Below are 26,195 nucleotides of genomic sequence, written 5' to 3'. Positions count from 1 at the left end.
AGTGATTGGAACACCTGAATTCAATGATTTGGATGGGTGAGTGAATACTTTTGGCAATTCTGCATGAGTTTCTTTACATCTGAACCACTGAATTATGCAGAAATAAAAAAAAAAGAGGTGTATTTCCCCTTTAACAACTCAGCTCGATTTGAAGCATTTGAAGGTTACGTTTTGTTGGAAGCATATTTAGCATATAGTAGAGATCAATTTCACTTGTCCTTACTTACCCACCCCTGTCCTCTCATACTATGTCCCAGCTGAATACCTCCATACATTATGTACAGTACAAGTGTTTATGCATTCGGTATTTGTCCCTGAACCAGTACAGCAGTTATGTGCTCCTGCTTTCAGGTGTATGAAGCATAGTTGTTGCGCTAAGTCTGATTGTAAGCTACTGCTGGATCAGACAGGTTAGCGGTTCTCAGGAGGCTGTTTAGAGCGGGGCAGCTCCAGGGCCGTGTGTTTAGAGGAAGAGCTCAGGGGAGCCTCACTTATGAAAGGTTAGAAACACACACAGGAGAGAAAGAAACACAAGGGAGCTCCTGCTGCTGCTCTTTGTCCTGTTTTTCTTTCTTTACTGTTGTTTTCCAGCAGTTCCCCAGAGATGCTCTGTTTTTGGTGTATGTGAATGGAGTGTGTAGCTGCGCGTGTGAGTAAGTTTGCTTTCATACTTTGTCATACTGTGAAAAAAATGAAGAAAAATGAGAGCAAACAGACCATTTTGTCTGGACAGGATAAGTGCTTTTTGTAAAGGCTTGAAATGTTTTTTCTGAAAGAGGAGACTGAAAGTGTAGGTATTGTCACTGTCCCAACAAAACCTTGTTATTTCCAACATGGTAATGGTAGTCGACGGAGCAATTATTTTATTATAAAAGTACTATAACAGTAATGTATGTATGTATACACTATATGGGCAAAAGTATTGGGGCACCTACACATTACACCTGCAGGAGACTTTCTGGCATCCCATTGTAAATCTATAGGCATTCATATGGTCCCTTTTGTACCTATAACAGCTTCCACTACTGGGAAGCTTTCTACAAGATCTTGGAGAGTGTCTGTGGGAATTTTTAATCCATTCATCCATAAGAGCATTTGTGAGGTCAGGCACTGATGTTGGAAGAGAGGGTCTGGCTCACAAGCTCTGTTCTAGTTCATGCTAAAGGTGCTCAATGGTGTTGAGGTCAGGACTCGGGTGAGTCAAGTTCTTCCACACCAGACTCACCCAGTCATGGCTTTATGGACCTTGCTCTCTGCACTGAGGGTCAGTCATGCTAAAAACAGAAAAGGTTCTTCCCTAAACTGTTCCCACAAAAATGGAGGCCTAGAATTGTACAGAATGTCTTGGTCTGCTGAAGCATTAAGATTTTCCTTCACTGAAAAGGGTTCTAGGCCAACCCCTGAAAAACATCCCTATATCATTATCCCTTCTCCATTATCCAAACTTTACAGTTGGCACAATGGTTCTCCAGTCCATCAAACTGCCAGATTTTTACGTTTAAAGTCCAGTGGCGGTGCTTTACACTCTGATCTGATGCTTGGCATTGTGCATTTTGATCTTAGGTTTGTGTGTAGCTGCTCGGCCATGGAAACCCATTTCCTGAAGTTCCTAATGTGCAGTTCTTTTGCTGATGTTGCTTCCAGAGGCAGTTTGGAACTCTTCAGTAAGTGATTCAACAGATTATAGGCACTGTGCACTTCAGCCCTCAGTGGCTTCGTGGCTAAGCTGTTGTTGCTACTTCACGCTTCCATTTCAGTATAAAAGCACTTACAGTTGACCAGGGCAGATATAGCAGGACAGAACACTGACTTGAGGCAGAGGTAGCATCCTATGACAGTGCCATGTGTAAAGTCAATGAGCTCATCAGTATGACCTATTCTACTGCCAGTGTTTGTGTACTGAAACTGACTTCTGCCCAATAGCCGCTGGGATAGGCTCACACCCCATGACCCAGGAGGACATATATTACTACAATAACACAATTCACCTCCATAGTGTATCACTTTAAACTGGAAACTCAATGTCAGTAAACAAATTCTCTAGTTGTGTGCTGCAGTTTCTGTTCAGACTGAATGGCGTTAGTTACGGCTGCTCTGTAAAGCTTGTCCAGCATCCTAACAGTAGAGACACAGGAAGACTGGAATACAAAAGTGTGTTGATGTTGTGTAATTTCTTTATGTGTAATTGATGCATAATTTTAAATCAGATCAATTCAGTGTTACCAAACTTAACCTTCACCTTCTCTCTCTCTCTCTCTCTCTCTCTCTGTCTCTCAGGAAGTAACTGTGAGGAAGTGTTATGCTGCTGCTTGGAAGCGTCCCCTGGAAGTATGAAGCGTTCCTCAGACACAGCGGAGGTGACAACATGCATCAGGCAATGAGTTGTATTCACAGAGAGAGAGAGAGAGAGAGAGAGAGAGAGAGAGAGAGAGAGGGAGGGAGAGGGCCAGAGAGATGGGGTGGGTGAGACAGAGGGAGAGAGAGGAGAGAGAGAAGAGAGTGAGAGTGAGAGAAAGCTGCAGATGTTTTTGTTTCCTTTAGTGAGTCAGGGTTACAGCCAAGGTGTCAGATAGGAGACAAAAATAGAGGTGTGTGTGTGTGTGTGTGTGTGTATGTGTGTGTGTGTGTGTGTGTGTGTGTGTGTGTGTGTGTGTGTGTGTGTGTGTGTGTGTGTGAAGGAGAAATATCAGTGCAGTCTCTGAGTGTCATGGACATTTGTTTCTTCTCCTGTAAAATGCAACAGCCACACAAATAAAACATTCATGTGAGTAGCTGCAGGACTGTATGCAGGACCACCGTTATGCTTATATCCAGGGTCTTAACTCTTAGATCTTTAGAGTTATTAGTGAGTGCGCAGTGTAAAGCAACCTTGTTTGTTAACTGCCCTGTTCACTAACTGCCCTGTTCACTTGTTCATACAAATCTGTCTTTATGCTGGGTTTATGTTGGGGGGGGTTGATAGCTTGAGCCTATCCCAACGGTCAATGGGAGGAAGGCAGGATACACCCTGGACAGGTCGCCAGTCCATCGCAGGGCATCTTTATCAGATTTCTCAAAATTTCTTTTTTTCACAATTGTAGATATCTTTCAGAAAGTATTTGTCTGGAGTTTCTGTGAGCTGAATGTGCAATAACTTGATGGTGATTCATTCTATTGGTCATTATTGAGCAAAAATAAACAATTAGCATATGGCGCTTTTTATTAAAGTTCTGTCCTCTTGGATTCATGCTTAAACTCTGATACACAGCAAGACAGGCTTTATTTTAAATGATAAATTTAGTTGCACATTTAATATCAAATATTTTTAATACTGAAAATCAAAGTAAACTGAAAGACAAAGATAAATATTAATCTTATGAGAGGGAACGTGCACTCAGTGTAGTGGAAATATTTACTTATCTAAACCATCTAAACCATGCAGCTCTTTTACTGTCCTGTTGCAGCTACTTAGCAGAATTATGTTTTTAGGTAATAATAAAACAATCCTCCTTTGCAGTAAAGTAAAGCTCTGCTGGTCGTTCTAACACAGTTTACCAATAAATTGTCTGAAAAACAAGTTAATGTAGAACTGCTAATTCACCTTTTGACCCTGAAAATTGGCAGGCAACAATGCAGACAATTCCACCCAGTAGCTAACAAAACCGCTAAGAGAAAGATGTAAGATGAATGGCCTTATTTGCACTTATAATTACTCCAGCTGGTTTCTTGATACATTCAATCTACAACAAGAAACTGTGAAACACTGAAAAGTCACAAAGCTGAAGTCAGTTCTTGTTCATATTTTCCTGTTCCACCTTAAATGGTGCAGCACCTACATTCTGGTCCCTCATGAACCATTTAAGTTAAATTCTAGCAAGAAGCTGGCGAATAAGAAGCAACTTCAGCCTCATAAAAGTCAAATGTTTCTACACTTGCTATCCAAAGTATCCATTACATTTTACAGCATTTGGCTGATGCTCTTATCCAGAGCGACTTACAATTAGATCATTTTACACAGGTAGGCGAAGGTACTCTTATTGGTATAGGGTAAGGTGCTTGCCCAGGTGGGGAACTGAACCCCAGTCCACAGTGTAGAAGGCGGAGGTGTTACCCACTACACTATACCAACCACATTATGTAAGTTGAAAGAAATTAGTTAAGTTACTTGTTTCCTCATTAACGTTGGATGAACATTTTTTCCTTTGTGCCAAATCCCAGTATCTAAATCTCACTAACAAAAAAGTTTTTCATAGTTATTTCATGGCAGGAAACTTTATAACTACTTTTTTTCTTTTCATTGTTCCCAAAATACTTCAGATTGTGAACAAACCATTGGGTAAGATTTAGTGTCTTGTTTGTAATACTGCATAAGTTATTATTGAATATTGATTATTAATATGATAAATGGTGTGTGTGCAAAGTAAATTGTGGAATTGGCGACATTGTAGAAAATCAACAGACCACTGACTTTCTGAAGTCTCGTTTATTAATTAAATCTCCAAAAGATAAATCAGGACTGACAAACATAAGCATAGATTTCTCATTTCAATTTACAGCTTTATTGTTCTCATATCTTCTCTGCAGTGGCTGCACGCAATCTCATCTGCTGCAATCTGATTGGATGAATGGAGCATCTTCTATTGGCTGATGTGTTAGTAGCTATATTTATGGAACCAATATAATGTGGCTGAGATGAATTACAGTACATGCGATGAAGTTCAAGTGAACACACACACACGCACGCACACACAAACACACACACACACACACACACACACACACACACATACACACACACACACAATTTGAACAGATAAACTTCATTGGTCTGCGCGCTGTCACCCTGTCGTGTCACATTAATGTCAGCTCTTCACATTGTTGTAGTTGTTAGTGAGTGAGTGTAGGTGACCAGTGTGGGGGGCTGGCAGGCGGGGGGAGGGGGGGGGGGGGTGTGCAGTGGGGGTTACACACAAACAGTAACTAGAAAATGTCTCTTCTTCGGCTTCTCCTTCTTCCCTCTCTGCCTTTCTGATATAGTCTTCCCTCCTTCTCTCATCCATCTCTCTCTATACAGTCATATGCAAAAGTTTGGGCACCCTGGTCAAATGACATTTTGTTGATTTTCTGCATGCAAAGGAGAGAAAGACATCCTCTGTAGATGTAAATATGGCATTTTCTGCATATTTTAATAGACAAATAATATTGCTGAGTTTAACATATAACATTGAAAATATTACACATATTCCCTCCCTTATGTTAAATTCAGCAAATAAACTTAACTGTGCATTAGAATGTTCATTAGAATGTGCAGAGGTATGTCCTCAATAGATGATGTGTTAACGTATTGTCACATTGAAAGTAATTTGACTGGGGTGCTAAAATCATTTGTATATAACTATATCATTTAGAGGTCAGGATGAACTTGTATGCAGCTGCAGACAGATGGTAAGCCTCAGTGGGTCAGTATCCTCCCCGACAGCACAAAAACAATAGCTAGATAATAATAATAATAATAATAATAATAATAACAATAATAATAATAATTGTGACAACTGCCAACACTGTAGCATGAACTGAGCCATTACAGGTTACGTTTTTCCATGGAGAGTTGCAGTACAGTATGATTCCTTATCTGAACCCTGCTTGTCCATATCTGTGTCGATTTACAATCACACGATGTATCTGGAAAAGTAAGTGGAATTCCCTGGAGGTTGTGTGGTGGTCATATGATTTCTCTAGCTTTAATAATAAATAACAGCAGCAGTAATGATGGAGGAGTTTCGTGCTTTGAAGTACCTCTTACTTGACATTTGGTTTCATCCAGGAAGTTCCAGATTGAGAGTATGGCCACTTTTTTTTACAAGTGGTGATCAGCTGATTCAAGTAATGACGTGTGATGATTAGCTGATGTTTGTCTTTGACCAATCACTGGCCTTTTCCAGTCATTTGCTGTCAGAGAAAAGGATTTTAGATATAAATAATGTGAATGTGCCCTCAAAGATACAGCATTATTCTTACTCTGCACCTTAAATGAGTTTTAATGATGCACTACATTAACTTTCCTCTACGAAAGTTACATACTGCTATTGTTGGAACAAAACCTTGTATCTCCAAAATGGTAACTTCACAGGAGAAGGGAAAAAACATACTTTACTTTCAATGTAATTAAATGGAACCAGATGTCAAGTCATTTTGGACTGTTTCTTTTGGTTCATTCATCATGAAATTTACACAAAATGTAAAGGGCAACAGGTGTTTTCAAATTATGAGAAAAAATGCATCTTTTCAAACATCAATAGACTTAACCTGGCTTAATGTGCAAGGAGGAGAATACTAACTGATGGAGGAGAGAGCGAGGTAAATTATGCAACCAAGACACAATGTATGGAGGCAATGCAACTTTAGAAATCTGGAATCTCTTGGACTCCTGGCCATGGGTGGCTTTGGCATCACCTGGGGTTTGAACTCTCACTCCCCTGATGACAGCATCAGCACTTAAGACAGTTGCATCACTTGGGAGCTCTTAACTTTGTAAACAGTAAAATAAAATGAGAATAGTTAAGACACAGTTATGGAGTCATAAAAATATAACAGAATATTGCAATGAAGTTCCTTAACTCAGAACAGAAGATGTATGCTTGAGGGTGTTTTTGTACCTTGAAAAACGTTTTTTTTGGCTTGGAACACTTGGTAACCCAACAAGAAGGGTAACCAAATTTAGCACAGATACTCAGGGTTTGGGTTATGGATTACTTGCCAACAGAAATGGAAACAAAACGCATGATCGGGGGTTTGTAATCACATACTACTGTACTGCCTGGTGAAATAATACCTTACCTGACAGTCCAAATGCTACACCATCACTGAACATACACCAATGGTGCACACACCAACCATAACAATGGCCAATATGGCACCATGTGCGGACCAGAGAGACACAGGCATTCATTTGTATACCTTTATCAACATTAACTGTCAATAACCTTGATACTAGCTAGCCAACCTAGCTAACTTAGTCTGTCTGCAGTGTTGTAGTATGACAAATTGAGTACCATTCCCAACATTAGCTGACAATAACCTTAACTCTCGCTAGCTAAACTAGCTAATTTAGTCTAAATGGAGTGTGTTATTCTCTGCCAGGTAGCTAACTTTGCTAACTTAGTCTATCAGCAGCACTTTGAGTATGATGAATTAAAAACCATTCCCAATGTTAACTGTTAATAACCTTAACTTCTGCTAGCAAAACTTGCTAACTTAGTCTGACTGCAGTGTTTTTGTACTACAAATTTAGTGCCATCCCCAGCATTAGATTTTAATGACCTTAACATTAGCAAGCCAACTTTGTTAGAGTGTTTTATGTATGCCAGATATTGTATACAGTATTTTATGAATGGTAATAAATTCGCCATTCTCAGTGTTAGCTGTGAATAACTTTAGCATTAGCTGGCGAGCTAACCTAGCTAACTAACTGGGTTTTAAGTGTACCCTTCAACATTGTGGATCTAACCCTCAGTCTGGTTTCTTTGTGTCTTTTGAGGTGAGTTTCTTTTGAAACGTATTTAATGCTATTTCAAAGTATTTCACTCAAATGTTTGCTCTACTTTTCAATTGATGCTACTTATTTACCCTGTTCTAACTCTGTGCGTGACATAAGCAAACTGACCACTGTGTTAAATCAGGGTAAGTGCTGATTGAGGTATAAGAAGAACAGGAGGAGAAGGATGACTAGTGAAGCAAAGGGGGCGACAGCATCATGGTTTTCTGAAATGACCTTTGCAAAATGATGACATTCAGCCACAAGTTACATCTGCTACAGTGATTCAAACAGCACAACACGCAGCGGAAGAATGCAAGAGGAACTCGACGCCGTGTTAGTCATTAGTTTTTCAGAAATGGGAAATGAAGAACACAAAGAAAATAAAAAGCTAAGGATGGCACATATTTTCATGGGCACAAATATATTTCAATAATCTGAAATATGATTTTAACTAGAGCTAAACTCCATCTCAACCGATCGCTCAGTCAATAAAGCAAGCTTTTAAAAATATTCTTTTTGTTTTTTATCCATGAGGGACAGATATGTTGGAACAATCTTGTTTTTTTCATAGATATGTATTCGAGGACGCAAAGTGAGATATGCTAGGGAGAAGCACGAGAAACGACAACGAGAAAAAAAAGGATCTCTGCTGATCAAGTCACTCCAGAGGTCTCTGAACAAGAACGAAAAAGCCCTGGTCTTTTTTTCACAAACGAAAGACTGAACAGTTTCTTCCTTTTTGTTCGAATAAGGTGATTCAGTCAAGAAATAGAGAAGAACCAACAACCTCCATCCGATGAGGGCTTCTCAGTCCGGTCCATCTGTGGAAAATGCACTTGAGCGAAAAGATGGTTGAAGCAACGGAGAGATCCTGTGAAAATAAAGCGTTTGGATGGTCAAGGTTCCTTTTATCTCTTTCCTTTCTGCTTTTCCTTCTTCTCCCTTTCCTCTCTCGTTTACTCTCTGCAGTTCAGTCAGCGTATAGGATGAAGCCAGAAAAAGTGCTGTATTTGTTGTTGTTGCCGCCGTGGGCTTTGCCTCCGTCCAGTTTGATGTAGACTTCATCTCCAGCGTCCAGGTGAAGGATCACACTATTGGAGGCATAGTCATAGTTCTGATCAGCATCCTGGGCTATAGCGCTTGCTCTCACCTGATGATGAGAGAGAGAAAGAGAGGGGGAAGGTGAAGGTTAAACGTGGCACATGTGCAGTAACATGAATCTAACACATCAGGCTCTGAAAGGTCTAAATACTTAACCTGAGATTAATTCAGTTTTTGTTTTCTCAGACTGAGATTAATCCAAGTTTACATTCTCAGAATGAAGTTAATCCAGGGTTAAATTCTCAGACTGATTTTAACTCAGATTTAGATTCTCATCTGAGATTAATCCAGGTTTAGATCCTCAGATCAGGTTTAGATACTTAGACTCAGATTAATCTAGGATTAGTTTCTCAGACTGAGATTAATCAAGTTTAGATTCTTAGGTTGATTTCAATCCAAGTTCGGATTCTTAGATTGAAATTAATCTAGGATTAGTTTCTCAGGCTGAGATTAATCAAGGTTTAGTTTGCCAGGCTGAGTTTAATCCTTGCTTAGTATCTAAGAGATTAATCCTTCTGCTCATGCACATGAAATTGAAATATTTATGATGAACAGCCAGTTGCATGACATGCTTTTTTCCAGACAGTGACAATGTATAATGGCAAAAAGCAACAGTATCACCACTGCCACCAGAGTAAGACTAAACTATGACTTTAAAATCTTTAACCTTTCAACTCCTTGGAACCACTGGCTCCAAAATGCACTTCATCATATTCTTCATAACTTTCATATTTCATAAGATACATTCAAAAGGTGGGTGTCATATGAGAGCTGTAACTGTCTTCTTACCAGTCAAATAGATGGGTGATGTCATTTTAAACCCTTATAATAAAAATGTTTTTTTTCTGCTGAAAGTCGATCCATTTCATCACAAATCTGGGCTATAAACTATAGATTGCGTCTCTTCAATGATCTGCTCTGTAAAAATTATTTAAGAGCATCTAACATTTTTGGCTTTCAGCAATAAATTGTATGAATATAGCAATATGTGTGATCATAAAACACATTTTCTGTTAATGTGAGGGAAGTTTTTACAAAAATAAAATAAAGTAAAAATGTACATTCATTTCATGTAGTTACTCAATAATTTGCCTTACGATTTGGCCATGTAAATTCAGATGGAGCAACCAAAATGTACCCTGGAGAATAAGAGTTAAACTGTAACTTATTAGAGCCTCCAAAAATGAGCAACACACAAATCTGCCAGGTATTATTTTAAATAATTTACACAGCTTGTAGTAGTCACTGTTATTAGTTAGCCTTTAATTCTACAGTATATCAACCAGCAACATCTGTCACTGTCATTTTCAGTGAAGAATCTCACAGTGCAGTGACGTATGTCCATTTAGGAGTCGCAGACACTATAAAACCTCATTCTCAAGCAAAATGTTTCCACTCCAGTCTGAGCTTTTTTAATTCACATGGGATTGAATTTATCTCCAGAGACGCAACAGTGTGAATACAGGATACACACACACACAGACAAATGTAAGATATCAATCAGTATTAAGCAGAGCAGGAAGAGGAGCGGAGGATTTGAACATGATCAGATTTAATAAGCCTGGATTTGTTTGAGCATTAGATTTGGGGACAGGGAAATTGCAGAGGATTTCTCTAATCTGTTTGGCGAATGAGACTTTGAGCTGAAGAGGCCATGAATATGTACAGGTAGGTGGCTGCGGCATCTTTTCTAATTCACAGGTGAAATGCAATGCACTTCAGAGTGAGTTCGGCACCTGCTCTGAGGCAGCCGAGCTTCCGTCCGAGTCTGGGATTCTGACAATCTGTGGTTTTGTTAATATTCTCATTTTCAGAGGGAAGTTTTGACAACTTAGGATAAGTGGTAATGTGTGTATGTGTGTGTGGGCATCTTTATGACCTCTGTTATCTGTCTAATTAAAAGCTATGTCTGAAAAGTTCTCTCAGACTCCAGGGTGAGCTGTGTGGGCTGAGGTGTGAAGTCAGCGCTGCACTGTGTGTGTGTGTGTGTGTGTGTGTGTGTCTGATGTGTTTTCATATGTTTTTAGGACAAAAATATCCCGACTTTGTAGGAAAGCAGGGAAACAAACTTAAAAAAAGTTTCATTTTCCAAACTAAAAGAGTTCAGAAGACAAAGGTTAAGATTAGGGTTAGGCCTAGAAAACTCACTGCATACAGAAACTATATATACATAAATAAAATTTGCACTATGGTGATCGCTTTTTTTAAAATAAGGAATTTGTCTTACTTTTTACTGCATGTATGTTATTTGCATTTATTCTGATGACTTATTGTGTTTTTTACTGGCGAAACACACATATTACCATGAGACATAGTTTAATAAGAAACATGATTACATATAGATACTTACATATGTAAAACATATTGGTACATGTAGCTACTTACACAAGATGTGTGTATATGTATGTAACAATATATCGCTGTTGTTGGAAGAAAACCTCATCTCCAAAATCTCCAAAATGGCAACTTTACAGAAGAAAGAAAAAAACTACTTTTAATGTAAGTCAGTAGAACCAGTCATTTTGGGCTGTTTCTTTTGGTCCATTCATCTTGAAATTTACACACAGTATAAAGTTCAACAGGTATTTGTACCTGTTCAACATGTAACCACATGGTTGGTTAGTGTAGTGGGTAACACCTCTGCCTTCTACACTGTAGACTGGGGTTCAATCCCCACCTGGGCAAGCACCCTACACTATACCAATAAGAGTCCTTGGGTAAAAAGAGTACCTATGTAAAATGATCAAATTGTAAGCCGCTCTGGATAAGAGCGTCAGCCAAATGCCGTAAATGTATTTTACACATTGTCAAAAACTGAGATTTTTGTCCGACAACATCGATATATAATACATGTGGAACACATACACGCATACATATATAAGCTTATATATAGGTATATGTGTATACAGTACATGTGTCGCTGCTGTCAGAAGGAAATTGTATATCTCCATAATGGTACTTTTAAAGAAGAAGGAAAAAACCTACATTACTTTCAATGTAAGCAAATGGAACCAGACTTTTCCCAAGTCATTTTGGGCCATTTCTTTTGGTCCATTCTTCATGAATTTTATGTACAATGTAAAGGCTAACATGTACTTTCAAATTATGTCAACTGAAAAACAACTAAAATGAAGAAACAAGGTTTTCTTCCAACAACAGTGATATACAATAACCACAGTAAAGAGTTCAATTGAGCAGGTTGACAGTCTTAGCAATAAACCAAAAACAACAATAATACTAATAATAGCAACAGCAACATGTTTTCCTTTACATTGTGCGTAAATTTCATGTGGAATGGAAAAAAAAAACGAAACAAAAAAAAACCAGACCAAAATAACTTTTAAAAATTCTGGTTCCGCCAACTTACATTAAAAGTAGAGTATGTTTTTTCCTTCTACTGTAAAGTTACCATTTTGGAGATGCAAACTTTTGTTCTGCCCACAGTGATATATTGTTTTGTTATCTTGTTTGTTGTCTAGAGTATTTATTGTACATTCTGTGCTTATTTCACACTGTTGTGTGTGTATCTGCATTCTGTGCAGTCATATGTAATGTGCTGCTGTTGAGTGTTAGTCCATGGGACCTGAAGAGATTTTAATGATATTTTGTTCTAATACATACAAGTTATATTGAGGAATCACAATAAAGACCACTTAACTTGAACCTGGTCATTTTGAGCTGTTTCCTAACACTAAAGCAAAGCAGTGGGGGCATACAGTGAAAGCATGTAGGGCCCTATTCGATGGATTAGTTCTGCTTGGGCAGGTGATGTAATTTGAGTGATCACTGACAAGATCTGTGATTTTAGTACGGATCTGTAGCTTTTACAAGTCTGCTAAGTAATAATTCAGAGCAAATTACTTTCCATAGTTTGCTGAAGCCGGAGCAGTAAAAGCAGTCCTGTTCAAATCATCATCACAAACCGCGTAATAGAAAACATTTTTTTGTGACCTAAAGACAAAACTATAGGCTAAGCAGAGCTCAACTGGACTTAATTCCTTAATCCTTGAATACATAATAAAGCTACTGAATTCCACAATATTTTTGTTGATGGCCAAATTACAAGGAGTAGGAATGTAAATCTCAACAGTACTTCTCACAAGGCAAGAGTTTTCTGACTTGTTGGGCAGCACTCGGTAAGTTGAATGAACCCACATTACTGGCTTTATTTAAATTTCATTAAACTACAGAAAAGGAACAGAATATAGAAGAACACAAAGTTTACACATTTTTTTTAAGATAAATATTGTCTACAAAGTAAGATAACCAATGTTATCTTAACCAATGTATCTTAACCAATGTTAACCTTACCCAATGTATTCATTGTCTTCAGTCTTTTCAATTCAGTTTCAATGCTTTTAAAAATGGTTTTGGAAACAAACTGTTGGTCAATAGTCATTCTACATCTTGATTTCCAAAGTTTAGACTTTACAGTACAAAGAGCCATCCACATGCTGGCCTATTTTCCACTGAGCCACACAACATGTTGTTATTGTTGCAAGTGTGATGTCTGTTGCCTAATGCTGAAGTAAACATCCACACAAATCCAACATTGGATCCAACACGGGGAAATTACACAAATCCTTTATCAGGTTTGAATCAGCCAGTCAAATCACACACAAATTACATTACTAGAGCTTCTCTGGTGAAACTAATCCAGCACAAATAGGGCTGAAGTTGAAGCTTAATGTTTGTCAAATAAAAGAAGATAATAATAGCACAGCTCAGTAAAAGTTGTGATTGTTGCATATTGCCTTTGTTAATTTTGCCACAAAACTGTAAATAGTCTATGAATAAAGAGCAGCAATACGAATGCCACATTAAATGTATCATCGCAGACTGCTTAGTTTAGTCCAAAGTTGGCTGAAACATGATTTTAGTCATGTTCTTCTACCTGACACTGTTTTGTGTCTGATGTTTGAAAACTGACAGTGTGGTTTTAGGATGTCCTAAAAATCTGCCTGCTGCAGTGACTACGTTTAAACAGCCAGGACTCACTGGCAGGTTTTACTACATGCTTTTATAACATAACAATATCTTAGAGAGTTTGCATTGTAGTTTGTGTAGTTACTGTACAATAAGGCTTAGTATATATTAAGCCTGGGATTTTAATGGGTTCACTAGAGCAGCTAAAGAGCTGATTTCTAGGGCAGTCTCATCTTTGTTAGGTTTCGTTAAGTTCCATTATGTGTGGAAATATTAGTGTCTTGCTTTGGTTTGCATTAAATAATTCAATAAATGAATAGCAGTAAAAGTGTCAGCAAGTGACTTTTTACTGTCACTGGGGGCTGTTACCATGGTAACTACATATAGGATATATTATTCTTACATTCAGACACTGACATATCTATGTTACAGATACATAAGCGCACATGCATGCAATTAATAATAATAATAACAGCAGTAATTTATACATACATATATATTCCCACAGGTTAGTTTGTTATATGAATATGTTTTTACATGCACTTCTATGCGCACACACACACACACACACACACACACACACACACACACACACACACACACACACACACAGACATGTATTTGTATTGCTTGGGTAAATATCTAGATTGATTAGCAGGGCTCATCCTGCCACCTGTCTTACTGGCATGGCTTTTGGAGTGTGTGTGTCTGTGCCCATGTGTGTACATAGGCTGGCACAGCACTCACTGGCAGAGGGGTTTTCCCAGAGGTCAGGGCCATATGGAGGTTGAGGTGGCTGTGGTGGGACACATATGGCTGTAGAGTCAGTGAGTGATGTGTGCTGGTGTAGAGGTTTGGTCAGCTGCTGCTGGGTACACATACCAGTGTGGGCTGACTGAGCACATGACCAGCCACCGCTGTGATTCCTCTACAAACACCATTTAACAAACCGTCAGTAGAGATTTAGAACCGGGGCCAACTCACTCAACCTTACAGCCACACAGAATGAAAACTCTAGTTGCTTTTTACTCGGCGTTACTACAGACAGCACTGCAACACGGCTGAGTTCAGACATTCAAGGAGAATTCTACTGATTTTGTAAAGTTTAATAAGGTTAAAGGTTAAATAATTCAAATTTAAACACAGTAATTGAGTTAATGAGAAATGCTCTAGTGTCAGCGATAGGAACCAGGTGTCTGGAGAGCTTAACCCCTTAAATGGCCAGGGCCTGCTGGTGGGCCCAACGTATTATTGCACATTTCTATAACCTAGCGCAGGTAGTTTGCACTGAAGTCCCTGTAGTTACTGAACTTTAGTATGAACCAATACTGGGATTTTAAAAGGGTTTAATAAGTCTCTGAAAGTTCTCTAACGGAAAGTTATTACTTGAGGTGATTATGAATACGCTGCCTAATACCCGAGACACTGCGACATGGCTTTTGGGATAAAATGTGTATATTCATCTCTCTGAACAAAACCTTTATATCCAAAAAAATAACTTTACAGGACAAAGAATCTATCTAACCAAAGATTATCCTGACATGAAACTTGTTACTGCAGGAGGTAAAAAGGCTCAAAATTGCTGATATGCAACTGTCTGGTCAACTTGGTTGTTGCTATGACAACCACAGATAAAACAGAGATCGGTTAAGTGAAATTCTTTGTATTACAGAAGCTGCTATATACTCCATTACAAGCCAGGTCTGATTATTAGTCATAGGGAAAAATGCGGTGCTGAAATGTAAACTCTATAAACAAGCAAGGCAGATATTTTGTGTTCATGGAAACCAAACAATAAGGGAAATAAAAGAGGGCACTTTGAAAAGAGAGAGAGAGAGAGGGAGAGAATGACAATGGAGAAGAGGGTGGTGAAGCTGTCAGTTGTTTAAAATTGAATAATTCCACTCCTTTCCTCATCCATTTTCTGCTGAAGCAGCGCTCGCCAGAATTGCTCAGTATTGATCAGACAATGTTTACTGAACGCATCTGCATGAGGGTGCAGCTCAGTCTTAGTGACATTGCTGAACATCTTGGATGTGCTCCAATAGGTGCACACATCTTCTAACTCGAACACCTAAATAGTGTGTGCTTGTGTTCTGGACTGCTCAAGCTTGTGCTTAAAGTGGAATTGCATTGATTTTTCAAAATTTCTGGTTAGATATAAACAAAATCATTTAGAGTGGTTTGATGTGAGATAGTTATTTTGTAGAGAAACTTGCCAACTTAGATTTCTTTACAGTGGTGGTGATAGGAATCGCAAGTCCTGATGTCTACAGGGCAAATATCGCCAGTTAACTTACTATCTGAAATCTGAAAAGTGAACCTACACATCTTCTGAGTTTTCATATACAGTGCCTTGACAAAGTATTCATACCCCTTGAACTTTTCCACATTTTTTCACGTTACACCCACAAACTTACATGTGTTTTTTGGGGATTTTATGTAATATACCAACACAAAATAACAAGTAATTGTGAAGTGAAAGGAAAATTATACATAGTTTTCAAAATTTTTAATAAATAAAAATCTGAAAAGTGTGGCATACATTTGTATTCAGCGCCCTGTTCTCTGATACCTCTAAATAAAATCCAGTGTCACCAATTGCCTTCAGAAGTCACCTAATTACTAAACAGAGTGTAATTTATTCTCAGTGTAACTACAGCTGTTCTGTGAAGGCCAAACAGCATCAGGAAAACCAAGGAACACAACAGACAGGTCAGGGATAAAGTTGTGGAGAAGTGTAAAGCAGGGTTAGGTTATAAAAAAGATCCCAAGCTATGAACATCTCACGGAGCACTGTTCAATCCACTGTCCAAAAATGGAAGGAGTATGGCACAACTGCAAACCTACCAAGACATGGTCATCTACCTAAACTCACACCCTAGGCAAGGAGAGTGGAATGGTTTAGATCAAAGCATATTCATGTGTTAGAATGGCCCAGTCATTCAAGTCCAGACCTAAATCCTATTGAGAATCTGTGGCAACACTTGAAAATTGCTGTTCACAGATGCTCTCCATCCAATCTGATTAAGCTTGAGCTATTTGCAAAGAAGAATGGGCAAAATTTCCATCAATCTATCTGTCTGTCTATCTGTCTGTCTGTCTACCTGCCTGCCTGCCAGTCTGTCCATTCGTTTGTCCATCTATCTATCTATCTATCTAATTATCTATCTATCTATCTATCTATCTATCTATCTATCTATCTATCTATCTATCTATCTATCTGTCTATCTGTCTGTCTGTCTGTCTGTCTGTCTGTCTGTCTGTCTGTCTGTCCCATCTGATTGAGCTTGAGCTATTTGTGAAGAAGAATGGGCAAAAATTCTATCTATCCATCCGTCCGTCCGTCCATCTATCTATCTATCTATCTATCTATCTATCTATCTATCTATCTATCTATCTATCTATCTATCTATCTATCTATCTATATATCTATCTATGTCAGTATTGAGAGCACAGACAAAAAGAACTGCTCACACAGAGTTAACTGAGTGCAGACGATCAATGGCTCAGGTGAGATGAGGAGTCAGTCATCAGGGGAAAGAGGGTTGGAGAAGAATGGAGGGAGGCAGAGACGAGTGGCAGACGGACACAGACACAGACACACAGACCATCTGCCCACAGCCTGTCCTCTGTCCTCTCCCTGCGCTCCCCTATAGTGCGCTGTTGTCACCTGCTATTGTCTGTGACTCATCAGCTTCTCCTCTACAGTGAATACACTATAGCAGGTGTGATCATATGTTAGGCTTCAGTGAATCTCACTACACACTAACTATTAAGCAGAGCCGTACAGTAAGTAGAACCTGTGAGTTTTACTTCCTCACTGTACTGCAACTTACCCCAACTTTCACTTTTACTTCACTACTTTTCAAATTTGTCAAATTGGTGCTTTCTACTGTGGTACGTTTCCTGATATCCTGGTCACTCATAATTAACAGTACTTAGTGATTTGTCTGTCACATACAGTACAACATTAAAAAAGTTCATCCAACAGTAGCTATTAAGTAGTGCAGTTTCCACCTGTTTTGGAGGTCCCTGAATTGATCTATGTTTTTTCATTTTCTTTCATAATGTTGATGCATCTGGATTTTCATCTTATCAAAGTGTTATTATTGTGTTTATTTCTGAAGTGGCAGCTAACATTACTTGCTATATAACAGAACTTTTGGGATGGCCAATCAGATTTCAGGAAAGGCCCTGGTCACTCTGGCCACCCCTTCGAAATCATGCATCATGTAAGCATACACTGCTAAGTTTGCTTACTGATCTAAAGTATTAGGTAGTTCACTTACTAATAACTTTGCCTACAAGTCACAAGATCAGTGAGATCAGGCTGTTTTCAAATATATATATATATATATATATATATATATATATATATATATATATATATATATATATATATATATATATATATATATATATATATATATATATACACATATATATATATATATATATACAGCCCCAATTCCAATGAAGTTGGGACGTTGTGTAAAACATAAATAAAAACAGAATATGATGATTTGCAAATCCTTTTCAACCTATATTCAATTGATTACACTATAAAGACAAGATATTTAATGTTCAAACAGATAAACTTTATTGTTTTTTGCAAATATTCACTCATTTTGAATCTGATGCCTGCAACATGTTCCAAAGAAGTTCGGACAGGAGCATGTTTACCACTGTGTTACATCACCTTTCCTTTTAACAATGCTCAATAAGCGCTTGGGAATTGAGGACACTAATTGTTGAAGCTTTGTAGGTGGAATTCTTTCCCCATTCTTGCTTGATGTACAACTTCAGTTGCTCAACAGTCCGGGGTCTCCGTTGTCATATTTTGTGCTTCATAATGTGCCACACATTTTCAATGGGAGACAGGTCTGGACTGCAGGCAGGCCAGTCTAGTACCCACACTCTTTTACTACGAAGCCACACTGTTGTAACACGTGCAGAATGTGGCTTGGCATTGTCTTGCTGAAATAAGCAGGACGTCTCTGAAAAAGACGTTGCTTGGATTGCAGCATATGTTGCTCCAAAACCTGTATGTACCTTTCAGCATTAATGGTGCCTTCACAGATGTGCAAGTTACCCATGCCATGGGCACTAACACACCCCCACACCATCAGAGATGCTGGCTTTTGAACTTTGCGCTGAGAACAATCCGGACAGTCCTTTTCCTCTTTGGCCCAGAGAACACAACGTCCATGATTTCCTAAAACAATGTGAAATGTGGACTCGTCAGACCACAGGACACTTTTCCACTTTGCGTCAGTCCATCTCAGATGAGCTCGGGCCCAGAGAAGCGTTTCTGGGTGTTGTTGATATATGGCTTTCACTTTGCATGGCAGAGTTTTAACTTGCACTTGTAGATGGAGCGACGAACTGTGTTCACTGACAATGGTTTTCTGAAGTGTTCCTGAGCCCATGTGGGAATATCCGTTACAGAATGATGTCGGTTTTTAATGCAGTGTCGCCTGAGGGATCGAAGGTCACGGACATTCAATGTTGGTTTTCTGCCTTGCCGCTCACTTGCAGAGATTTCTCCAGATTCTCTGAATCTTTTGATGATATTATGGACTGTAGATGATTAAATCCCTAAATTCCTTGCAATTGCACGTTGAGAAATGTTCTTAAAATGTTGGACTATTTGCTCACGCAGTTGTTCACAAAGTGGTGAACCTCGCCCCATCCTTGCTTGTGAACGACTGAGCCTTTCAGGAATGCTCCCTTTATACCCAATCATGACACTCACCTGTTTCCAATGAAGTTTTTTGAGCATTTCTCACCTTTCCCAGTCTTTTGTTGCCCCTGTCCCAACTTCTTTGGAACATGTTGCAGGCAACAAATTAAAAATCAGTTGGAACATTAAATATCTTGTCTTTGTAGTCTATTCAATTGAATATAGGTTGAAAAGGATTGGCAAATCATTGTATTCTGTTTTTATTTATGTTAATGTTTTACACAATGTCCCAACTTGTGGAATTGGGGTTGTATATATATATATATATATATATATATATATATATACATAATATATATATATATATATATATAAAACCTTTGCTAGCAATGATTTTACCTTGGATAAGGGATGTTGTTCAATGCTCAAAATACGAGCTAGCTAACTTAGATAGCTCACTGGAGTTTTTAGGCACACCAGTACATACAGTACCTTGTAAACTCCTGCTGGACCCTATAGCTGAAAACATAAGCGGCTTAAGAAAAGAAGACAATCTTTAAATATACAATATTTCACATTTGATATTTTAATAATGCATTAAACCTAATGATACTGTTAATATAATAATTATCATACTATTCTAGTATACTAGTATTACATACTGATACTAGTATATTAGTATTATCAATATTAGCATTGTCTGTATTAATAAAACTTAATTCAAAGCTTAATAATACTTAATATTTCATGACTGACTTTCACAAACCTTACATTTTAATAGCTTTCTTAAGTTTCCTTTCATTTAAAGTAAGTTTCAGTTACAGAATCTTTACTTGTACCTGAGTCAGCGTTTTTTTCCATCATTGCTCCTAATGTTTCCAAACAAGTTCTGCATTAAAAGCTACACCTGGGAGGTCCAGCCAATCTCCTGGAGACCTACAGCCTGACATAGATTACTCAGCCTAATCTAATCAGAGCAGCCTTAAACCATCCTCAGCTACGAAATATAGTTACATCAATGCAGCACTGACTCAAATAGAAGTACAAGCAGGTACCGAAAAATAACTAGAGTTAAAACAAGTTTCAGGTTCAAAACACTGCATTAAGGAGTTCTGTAAAGAACTGCAGTGGAACTGCACATCCAGCATCCATCAGCATAGGAAGTGATGTTTATCATGCTCTCTTCCTCTTTGGTTTTGGTTCCTTTGGGTCTAAGATAAAATGCTAAAGCTCAACAGTAAAAGCCAATCTTTTAACAAACCAACAGAACAAAATGAAATAAATCCAAAAGAGGACTGAGGGACTGGAGGTGAATGGCTACAATAAAAAGAGATTCTTTTAATCACAAATAAACTTGATTAGACGTAAAAGTATTTAAAAGTATTTAGCTTTATTTTTGAGAATAGTTGGAGAAGTGCAGGTAAATTTGAGGAACAGGTTTGGACACACCTGAGCTACATGATATTAGACTTACAAAGTACAGTACTTAATGAATATTAAATACATTTGTATTTATAAATTACATTTTTAATTAATGAATATATAATGTCCATTTTCAGTGATGTTCATGAATTTTGAATGTATGTTGTGCCACAATACCAAATTGTATATTTGCAGCGAAAAAGATGTTAAATTACCATTAAATATTGATGATTATGTTAAATATAAAAATAAAAAGATGCAGATTTAACATCTTATGACTGGTACAGATTGTGCAAATACCAATTTAATTAGCAAGCTAAACTGCAAAATAGTATCTTGTCAAGTTTAGACTTTAAAAAGCTGGTTCTTTAAGAGTTCTGTAGTCAAGAGAATGGCTATATATAGAACCATAAACACTCTAAGAACCCTTGTATTGTGAAATGGTTCTTCAGATTTAAGGAACATGTGTTGCCTGTGTTTTTTTATAGAACTTTTCTAGAAATAAAAAGGGTTCTATATATATATATATATATATATATATATATATATATATATATATATATATATATATATATATGCATATACAGTATCAAAAAAGGTTATTGTATTATTGCAATGTCAAGCTTGCAACAATAGAAGAACCCTGTTTGGTGCTATAAAAATCATTTTCAAAAAGGTTCCATATAGAACCATATACAATTTATTCTCCATCAATCTGAAGAGGTGTTTATTGTTCTATATAGAACCATCTTCTTAACTTAAGACCCCTTGAAGAACCATCTTTTTTAAGAATGTAGTTGATATATCTAATATTTCTAATTCAGAGATGCTTTTAGGAATATTATCAGATTATTTAGCCTAATTATAGACATTTTACTACTTTTCAGTAATTTTATCAAATTTATTTCATGACACTGGCACACAATTCTTTTTGTGGGAAGCGTAACTAAAGTTATCTGTCAAGGTAGTATGATCATTGTACATCATAGAATTTACTAAAAATGTATAAATTACATAATTTTGCAATTAGCAAAATGAGACAAATGAGATATTTTAACTACAATTAAGATCATTTCACTTGCCTGTTGTACCAGTGCAGCAGCATCAGCCAGAAGTTCTTCAGTGTTGTGGTGTAAGGCTGACTTGATAACGCTTTTCTGACTGGCTCTTGAAATGGCGCCACAGGATTTCATGGAAATGAAAGTAACACTAACACTTGTGTGTCCACAGTTTGCTGCTAACTAACTTCCAGCTTGCATACTTCTCAGACTGGCCTTACGTTGCTAGCATATGTGCTGTGGTTTGAGCGCTGACAGGTGAGTCATGCCTGTACTTTGTCTGGATATTTTAAGTCAAGGTTTCCTTCTGAAGTGTTAATTACTGAAGGTCACCTCCACAGACTGAGAAACCTGCAGCACACTTAGAAACACACTTGGTCCATTGTGCGAAACAACATTTCTTATCTTGAGCAGTTGTGAACTCCACTACTGCTATTACAGTCACGATCACACAAATATCACACCTCAGCATCACAGCTGTCACTCACTCAGCCACTCTGATCAGCAAAGAAAGACACAAACACAAAGAGACGAAATCAGGAAACACATCAAAACACCAATAACATATACAATAAAAGTGATTTAAACGAATCAATAAACAATCAAACAAACAAATGAATACACAAAGAGTCAATAAATCCATTGCTAAAAAATAAATCAATCACAAAATACAGTTACATGCAAAAGTGTGGGCACGTCTGGTTAAATGTTTTGCTTTTCTAAGCGAAAATAAGCTATAAAAATAATATCTCCTCTACAGAGAGCACACTTCTGCACAAGTTAATGCCCGATTACTATTTATTTACTAAGATAAACATATTGTAAAAACTAAAACATAAAATAAGACATTTTATATATTGTTTTATTTGTTCCCAATACGTTAAACTCTATTTAATTATTATTGATTAATAGAGTTAATTAATAATTAAGTATTATTATTATTATTATAATAATTATTATTATTATTATTTTGTATTATTAACTGATTTTCACTTAAAAAAATCAACCAAACATGTAATTTGTCTGCAGGTGTTCAAACCTTTAATAAATGAATGAATAAATATAGATATAAATGCATTTACAAAAATACTTGCAAAAATGTTGTAAGATATACAAAAGAACCAATAAAAGCAAAACAATACTTGAGAATAAAACAAATAAATAAATGTAAATAGAGAAGAAAGGTAAGAAAATATATTAAAAAATACTCAATATACAAAGAGATGAATAAAATGAGCTAATGTTTTAAATAACATATCAATCAAAAAATCTATCAAAAAAAAAGTACAATAAATTTTTAAAAAGTTGCTTCAGGAATTGCTGAGATGGGAATAAGGAAATGAAGGCGGCAGTGATGAATATTCAGGCTAGTATTTTTCTGAAGCCGCTCTCCTGATCCATGATCCGGCCGGGATATAACACGATCCGCTGAAATTTGCAGAGCTCCTTTAGGTCACCTGTGACATTTTCCCACCTGCTGTCCATCTGCAGCCAATCAGAAGAGAGAGAATGGCTGCTGGCCATTCGGCTTTCAGCAGCAGTTGAGTGATGTAATGTGGAAATAATGAACAAAGTGCTAAGCGCTGTTTTGACACAGTATAACATAAATAGTGTTTATTATTGTCTTCAATTAACTTAGACAATATGCCATATTATATATGCAGTTTAAATTCACTGTGCTATTAATATGAAGGCCATATTTGCATCTGCTGATTCTGTGTGAGTCTAATATTCTCTTTGTTTTGTTCCAGCTGCCACTGGTTCAAACACAGGCAAACAGAGTGTTTCTTACATTCAGGTTGACATATTATAAATCAATCAGGTGGCACTGCACTAATGTTAGCATTGAGCTCATTAACTACTGAACATTTACACTGTTAACTCTGAACATGACATATAAGCCACAGCTCCAGGACAGTGAGACTCTGCAGACACTGTAACGTCTCAACTGTGGCTGTTGTGCTTAACTTTCTCCTCTATACTCAATATGGAAAAAGTCAGTGGTGCAAGGTGCTGTTGTGTTTCCACAGTGGAACATTTATAGATTGTTTCTGAATGTTTTTATCATGTTAACCCTTAAGACCGGTAAAATGGTAGGTCACTTCTAGCCTTCATAACTTCAGAATGGTTTAAGATAACAGACATGATCCACATATCAGCACCTTCAGCAGATCCACCCCTAGCCTAACTAGCTAACATTGAGCGGTGACATCAGTATCAGTGAGTAATTTGTCTCAGAAAATCACCTAAAACCCTGATGTCATTGCTCTGCTGTTTGGTCTTCATATTCCAAAAAAGGGTTAAAACAACAATATGATTCACACCTCAGGTCACTCATCAGACTCTGCCTGGACATCCAGAGTGATTTCATCCACCTATGATCAGCCATCAGCCAGCAATCCAGCTCCAAAATCACCCAAACCCCACTCGGTACTGTTGTATTATATCTCTGCTTTTAGCCTTCAGATTATAAACAAAGGGCTTTCAGTTTACATTGATTTTGATTATTAAAAATATCTGATATTAAATATGCAACTCAATTTGTAATTAAAAATAAAGCACTGTTGTCACAATTGGCCCCTCCCAGTCCATGTGTTCATGTTTTGGTTTTGCCCATGTGCATTTTGGTTTTGGTTTAGTCCAGCCCCTTGTTTTGTAACCTTGTGATTGCATGTTGTGTGGGCTGGTCTTTGTATCGGTCTTTGTCCTTGCTCTGTTGGATGTTTGCTTTGTTTGAGTATCTGTTGTTGGTTGTTGGTTGTTTCAGGTTTATGTCATGTCTACCCCACGATCTGTACGTATTGGCTCTTTGACCCTGGACCGTTATGACACTGATTTTGGATTTGCCCTCAATAAAAGTGAGTCCACTACCTCGCTCTGTGTTATAACTGTCTTGCAGTGTATCAGAGTTTTAGCACTCAGCATGAATCCAAGAGGACAGAAACTCAATAAAATAACATGCCCACCTCTTGATAACTGTTCATTTTTACTCAATAATAACCAATATAATCAATTACCATCAAAATTCTTTGCACTTTCAGCTCACAGACACTCCAGACTAACAATTTCTGAAACGATAACTACTATTCCACAGAAAATACAAAATTTAGCAGGCGCTAGGTACATTTTTGATCAGAAATGACCCAAATTAATAAAGATTTCAAATTCAAAATGAGTGAATATTTGCAAAAAACAAAGTTTATCCGTTTGAACATTAAATATCTTTTCTTTGTAGTGTATTTAATTGAATACAGGTTGAAAAGTATTTGAAAATCATCATATTCTGTTTTTATTTATTTTTTACACAACGTCCCAACTTCATTGGAATTGGGGTTGTATACACTGCTTAAAATGTTAGCACCCTTAAGTTAAAACACCTTCCCGTGTCTGAGGTCAATATAACAATGGCTCTTATATTAGTAATATAGTAGAAGTAAACAGCATGTAGAGCTAAAGACAATCATACATGCTAAAGAAAGAGCAGAACTTGTGGAAGTTTGTACTATAGCGTGTACTGGTGTGTAAACTCTTTAGTAAGTCCTTTAATGCTAGTTATTTTCAAACAACTTGTAAGTTGTATGCTTAACCCCTTTTATAGCCAGGTCTCGCCCGTGGGTCCAAAGTTTTATTATACAATTTATTAACCTTAGAATAGCTCAACTAGTTTGTACTGAAGTCCCTTAGTATGTAATAAGCCTTTAATTTTACAGGATTAATTAATGCAACCATCATTTTAACTCTTAGAAATCTAAAATTTTGGGGCAATTACAATTACAGTTGCAATCATAAAGTATTTAAATGTGACAGTCACACATGCTATAGGTGTTATTTTCAGGAGACCCTGGGCTACTCAGATATGCATATGTGAATGGTAACAGATATTGAATATCTTTATTAATTTGGGTCAAGTTTATCCGTTTGAACATTAAATATCTTTTCTTTGTCGTGTATTCAATTGAACATAGGTTGAAAAGGATTTACAAATCATCATATTCTGTTTTTATTTATGTTTTACACAACGTCCCAACTTCATTGGAATTGGGGTTGTATGTGATATATGTATCATTCCAATTTTTTCAATAATTTACATCAAACTGAGTGTGTTGTGACATCGTGCTGTACTGAGGTGATAACATACCCACATAACTGACACATTAAACCACTGAAACATACCCTGAAACCCGCTTAATCTTGACAAACTTTAAAGCTGAGTGCCACCCTGTCAGATTGAGGTGTGGTGTGATAACCATTGTGTTGAGCCCACAGTCACACACTCAAACGTACTCGCAGATATAGCAGTCGATAAAAAAGAATGTGTTTAAAGTGCTGGACATCATTTTAATTTAAAAACAATGGATTTGGGGCTCAGAAACAGCCTAATTTGTTTTAGAGACGCACCCCTAACACGGCCAGCAGGGGGCGAGGGTAGGAGTTTGTCTTGCTTTATTGAAAATACATTATTAATTAATTAATAAACATTGTACAC

At 37.3% G+C, this 26,195-nt stretch overlaps 1 protein-coding gene across 1 annotated transcript in view; it reads right to left on the bottom strand.

Annotated features, from left to right (window-relative positions):
- Positions 1-4,447: 4,447 nt before the first annotated feature.
- LOC108427405 (C1q-related factor) overlaps positions 4,448-26,195 on the bottom strand; it is a 58,712-nt gene continuing 36,964 nt past the window's right edge. The window contains exon 2 of the mRNA XM_017697504.2: positions 4,448-8,666. Within this exon, the coding sequence (XP_017552993.1) occupies positions 8,487-8,666 (180 nt within the window). The 3' untranslated portion in view covers positions 4,448-8,486. The remainder of the gene's footprint in view (positions 8,667-26,195) is intronic.

This window comes from Pygocentrus nattereri, chromosome 14 (genome assembly GCF_015220715.1).
Source record: "Pygocentrus nattereri isolate fPygNat1 chromosome 14, fPygNat1.pri, whole genome shotgun sequence".
Lineage (NCBI taxonomy): Eukaryota > Metazoa > Chordata > Actinopteri > Characiformes > Serrasalmidae > Pygocentrus > Pygocentrus nattereri.
This window is presented reverse-complemented; position numbering and strand designations above follow the sequence as displayed.